General features: G+C 49.8%; 1 protein-coding gene across 1 annotated transcript in view; it reads left to right on the top strand.

Moving 5' to 3' along the window:
• The window catches only part of SRM (spermidine synthase), a 5972-nt gene extending 987 nt beyond the window's left edge, over positions 1-4985 (top strand). Inside the window, exons 2-7 of the mRNA XM_009646507.2 lie at positions 222-314; positions 1523-1676; positions 2534-2617; positions 2956-3101; positions 3994-4116; positions 4704-4985. Of these exons, the coding sequence (XP_009644802.1) occupies positions 222-314; positions 1523-1676; positions 2534-2617; positions 2956-3101; positions 3994-4116; positions 4704-4721 (618 nt within the window). The 3' untranslated portion in view covers positions 4722-4985. The remainder of the gene's footprint in view (positions 1-221; positions 315-1522; positions 1677-2533; positions 2618-2955; positions 3102-3993; positions 4117-4703) is intronic.
• The last annotated feature ends 309 nt before the right edge of the window (positions 4986-5294 follow it).

Raw genomic sequence — 5294 nt, 5'->3', positions numbered from 1 at the left:
AGGCTGGCGTGGGCTGGCGGTTCTGGCACACCTACGCTTGGCGCTTGACAGAGCGTTGGAGGGCAGCCCTCGTAGGCCCCCAGAGCACACCTCCGAGCGCCGGGGCAGGATGAGCCCGGAGGGCTGCCGGGTTCCAAGCCGTCCTCTTTAGGCCGCACGGTGGAAGTTCCCCTGTGAGCCGACCCCGCTGATGGCCGGTTTTCTGCCCTCTCCTCTCCCAGGTGCTGATCATCGGTGGTGGCGACGGGGGAGTGCTGCGAGAGGTGGTGAAACACCCGACCGTGGAGTCTGTGGTGCAGTGCGAAATCGATGAGGTGCGTTGGGCTCCCAGCTGCGTGGAGGTGCCCCAGGGCTTCGGTCAGACGGGCAGCCCACCCAACAAAAAGCAGCCCTACTTCACAGCATCCACGGGAGCTGCTGCTTCACCTGCTGTCCCTTGTCAGTAGCAAGTGCGTTTGCTGCCGGTTCTGCTGGCGTGACACTGACAGCGCCACCTCTTTGCCTTACGAGTCATCTACGTGGCAGCTGGCTGCCTCTTTCATGTGATTTCTTTCACACACGTACGGCAGAGGCCCTTCCAGGCCAGCGTGGGATCTGGAGAAGGAGAGCTCTGGCTTTGTGAAGGTGCTGCTTTTCCCCTCTCCCCGATGCAGAACAGAGTACTGCTCCTGCCAGAGGAGGATGGTCGCTATGTTAAGCAGCCTCCTGCCACTGAAAGCAGGAAATAAGCGGGGGGTATTTGTTTCTGTGATAGATGGGCTGGTCCTCCTCTCGGTCAGCTTGTTCTGATATTTTACTTTTTTGGAAAGTTTTGCTGTCTCCTCAAAGCGAGGCTGTAGTAGGAATGGGAAACACTGCTATATGAGACTGCATACCCTCTCTGCCAAGCTAAGTAGGCATATGTGCCTTGTTTTGAACAAACACTGCCTGACAGCAGCATATTTTTTTGTTTCTGCCAGCTGTGAGAAGCTGGTAGCATTCAGGAAAATTGCTGGGCCTAGGGCAGTGGCCGTCTAGCCATTGTTGCTGTTTTAGAGAAAACTGTACCTTATGAGGGGATTGATATAACGACTATAGAGCAGAGGTGGGGATGTTTCTCATCTTGAATCCAGAAATCTGTTGGCATGGTTTTATTTAAGAAGGGGAGAAAAAAAAAAAGTCTTTAGCTGAGATCACCTCTGCAAGTGAAGTCTGCAGGGAAAAGGAGCACAGAGCCATCAGATCTGTGATAGTAGTCTTAGTTCCTCAGGGAGCTTTTGAAGCTCTTAAGTTCTCCTTGTTGAGTTTGGCAAGGACAGACCAACAGTGTCACTGAACCCTGAGGCCATAGGAAAGGGCTGAGTGTAGCTTGTTGGCTGAAGATACTGACAGCTCTTGAGGATCTAGCTATCGAGTCGGATTTGTGCTGAAGGCATGGAAGGAAATGACTCATTGTACTGTTCTTTCAGCTGCAGCTGCACGGTAGCCTGAGAAGTAGCTGCTTGTAGTGCCCGCTGACCCACTTGTGCTCTCTGTGTTGCAGGATGTGATCCAGGTATCTAAGAAATACCTCCCAGGGATGGCAGTGGGATATTCCAGCGCTAAGCTGACCTTGCACGTGGGAGATGGTTTTGAGTTCATGAAACAAAATCAAGAAGCCTTTGATGTGATTATCACAGACTCGTCTGACCCCATGGGTAAGAATTCTGGCCATAAAAGGGTACTACTTTCTGCGCTCCTCCTCCTTTTTAATTCTGCCTACCTCCTGGAAGTAAAGCCAGCCTGCCCAGGCTCCTTTCAAGTGAAAAGACTATCAGTGACTTGGTTCTTTTGGTAGAGAAAGGGAAGGATGAAGACCAGAAAATCATATCAGCAAGGCTTCAAGCCAGCTGTCACGTTTCTGTCCTCAAAATTCAACTCCAGCAGCTATTGCTTCTGGAAAAGAGTTGATCCTTGAGTCCAGTAATCCCATGGGGGATACAGCACCATGCTGGCAAAGCCAGCTTTGCATGTGTGCCTGCTAATGAAGCAGTGGCTCACGCACTGTTGATATAGCTACCTAGCCTAAAGATGGCTATAGTGAGGTTGCTGTATTTCTGAAGGAGAAAAATGAGGTAGAGAGGGACCTAAAATAATTACGGCAGCTCATTTTAGAGACCTAATGATGAGTGCCTGAGTCACCTTCACTCGTGCTATAGTCAACACAGAGAGAGGCACCTCTATACAGGGTGGTTTGGAGTAGGAGTTCAGTTTAAAAAATGCTCACTGAAGGCAGAAGCAGCTGCTAGGACTTTCTTTGATAAAGGTCCTGGGCTTGCTATTGAGCAAAGCTAAGATCCTGATGGTTCTGCTGTGCTAGGTGCAGGCTGAGGTTCACCCACGGTCAAAACTTTTTGCCTCTAGATTACCTCCAACACTTGTGATCACTGAAAAGCCATTTGAAATGTCTCTTTTCCAGTGCAGTCCCTGTGCAGCCTGGGCATTCGGAAAACTCTCAGAAGCCTGCTGTCTTAGTATCTCTCTAGACATGTCTCTTTACTCACTTTTCTCCCAGGTCCTGCAGAAAGCTTATTCAAAGAATCCTACTACCAGCTGATGAAGACAGCCCTGCGAGAAGATGGGATTCTTTGCTGCCAAGGTGAGGATGCTGTCTCTGGGCAGAGGCTGATGCCAGATCACTGCATGCAAACTGTGAGGCAAAAAGGGGATTCTCTTTGCGGGGAGACATGACGCAGGGAGTGAAATCCATTTCAGCTCCCAGCTACAGGAGCGTTTTTGATCTGTATACGTCAACTTGTTAACTGCTGGACCGTGCTTCATAAAACTGGCATAAGGGTCTTATCTTGCCTTTGAAACCACATGAGCTCTGCGGAGTAGAGCAGGTTTGGACTTGGAACCACTGTTAACCTGGCACAGGCCTTTGCAGAGAAGAGGGGCAGCTCTCACCTTGCATCCTGTCTTCCCTTCTCCCTGTAGGTGAGTGCCAGTGGCTGCACCTGGATCTCATTAAGGAGATGCGTCAGTTCTGCAAGTCTCTGTTCCCTGTTGTGGAATATGCCTATTGCACCATCCCCACATATCCCAGTGGGCAGATTGGCTTCATGCTCTGCAGCAAGAACCCGGTGAGTTTCAGGCACCTGAAGTGCCCTTTTCCGCTCCATGAAAGTACCTGCAGAGCCTGCCTCAGGCTGTCCCTTACAGAGCTTGAGCTGTGGCACAGAGCTTTCCCAGCTGTGGGCCCTCTAGACTCATGCTGGGCCCTGGCTCCGCCAGCCCAGGGCCCCAGAGCTGCAACACGGCTTTCTCAGTGCTGAATGAAGCACAGAATTGACCAGTAATGTAACCACTTGCCTTAGGAAAGGGTAAGGTTTTTCTCTCTAGTACATCAAACTTGGAAAGAAGAAAGCCACTACCAATTTTCAGAGCCTGTTAAGGCTTTGGCGTATTGATGCTGGCTACCACTTGCTTGGTAAGAATCAGCTTGTGACTGGTAATCTGCTTGTATAGAGGTCTCCAAGTGAAAATCAGTGTCAGGGTGTGGGCTGGTAACTCTTGTGTCAGACCACCGAGGTCTGCTTTCTTCCCAATCTGCTGCATTACAGCAAGCCTGTAATGCAACTCTCATGTTGGTTTAGGGAGCCAGTGGCACTTCTGCTGCTGCATTTTATTTATCTGGTGCACTGGCAGCATGCGCTGTGCCTGACTTAATGCAGATGTGGGTTCTGCTGAAGAGCAAAAGCCTCGCTTCTTAGATGCTCAGGCACAGTCTGATAGCTCACATGCAGGCTGACCTCATACACTGACATCTGTGAATAAGGGCTAGTCACATGAGGTACTGAGTGTAAACTCCAGCCCTTGGGGCTGGAGCTGTGCAGAACCTTTGACTAGAACAGAAAGTCATCTGTTTTTCTGCGAGTCCTCTTGGTTCTCTGCCCTGAATCAGGATGCCCGTTACACAGCCAGTAACAGTTCGTTACCCAAACACTACAGAGCTACCTGGCTTCTTTATTGCAGAACACGAATTTCCGGGAGCCTGTGCAGCAGCTCTCACAGCAACAAGTAGAGGAGAGGAGTCTGAAATACTACAACTCCGACATTCATCGGGCAGCTTTCATTCTGCCAGAGTTTGCACGGAAGGTAAGCAAGACTGCGCTGCCATTCGTCCATCAAGGACGAGGTGTGACTGTTCTTTGCTGGGAGTGGGAGTATACAGGACTGAGGATTTCCTGCAGCCCTAAAGGCTTCTGTGAGCAAGTCTGAGCAGGACGGCATTTTGGATGACATAGCAGAGTATGAGTCAGTCTGGGAAGACTGGAGTCTGGAGTTCAGTTTGGAATGTTTTTTGGGTTGATGCCCCATGCCTTCATGGCAGATCGCTCCTATTTCACCTACCAAAACTAAGTCCAAGAGCTTGCAGAATTGGTGTTTACCATTGGAAGGCTCTAAAATCCTTAGATAAAATGTGGTTGTGGTTTCTAGCACAAACCAGAGAGAAAAGAAAGGATGCTCTAGCGTAGTCTGCCTTCTTGAAGGATAGTCTGTATTTCCGCATCATTCCATCGTCTTCTAATTGGGTTGCAATTGCAAGTTCCTGAAAAGACCTCAGAGCGTTCTAGGGATGAAGGCAAATGCCATGGCTGTGTTTCAGAGCCATATTTCTGTTGAGGACTGGTAGAGCTGCAGCAGGTCCATCCTTACGCTTTTTTGTCTTTGGCTGTCTCCAGGCCCTGAGCGATGTGTGAGCCTGAGAAGCTGCTTCCTTCCTTCAAGCTGGACCCTGAGATCGTCAGTGATGTGGTGGGGACCTTCCCAGCAGACTGCAGATTCACTCTCCACTGTGTGGGATTGTTTAACCTTTTGCCAGCCAACATTCCTTGTGATGATGTGTTAAAGATGATGGGGCATAAGCCAGATAAGACTATTGAAAAGGTCCAGTGACTTATTGCGTGAGGTCAAAACTGTTCTTTCCAGTGCTGGAAACGTAAGATGTCTTTTTTCCTTTCTCTCTTCCCTGCACCCATTCTAAGTTCTCCCCTCCCTGTGCCCCCCTCCCATCTCCACCCCCTGCAACTGACATGATATATTTATAACTGACACTTATTTCTGTCTGGTGATCTTCTGAAACCTGGGAAGAGTCCAGAAGAGTCCCTGACTCAGCCTTAAAGCACAGAGAGCGAGAGCTTTGTGCGCAAAGTTAGCTTTCCCCTCCCTGTGCCCCCCTCCCATCTCCACCCCCTGCAACTGACATGATATATTTATAACTGACACTTATTTCTGTCTGGTGATCTTCTGAAACCTGGGAAGAGTCCAGAAGA

Source organism: Egretta garzetta, unplaced genomic scaffold (genome assembly GCF_000687185.1).
Source record: "Egretta garzetta isolate BGI_Z169 unplaced genomic scaffold, ASM68718v1 scaffold69, whole genome shotgun sequence".
Lineage (NCBI taxonomy): Eukaryota > Metazoa > Chordata > Aves > Pelecaniformes > Ardeidae > Egretta > Egretta garzetta.
This window is presented reverse-complemented; position numbering and strand designations above follow the sequence as displayed.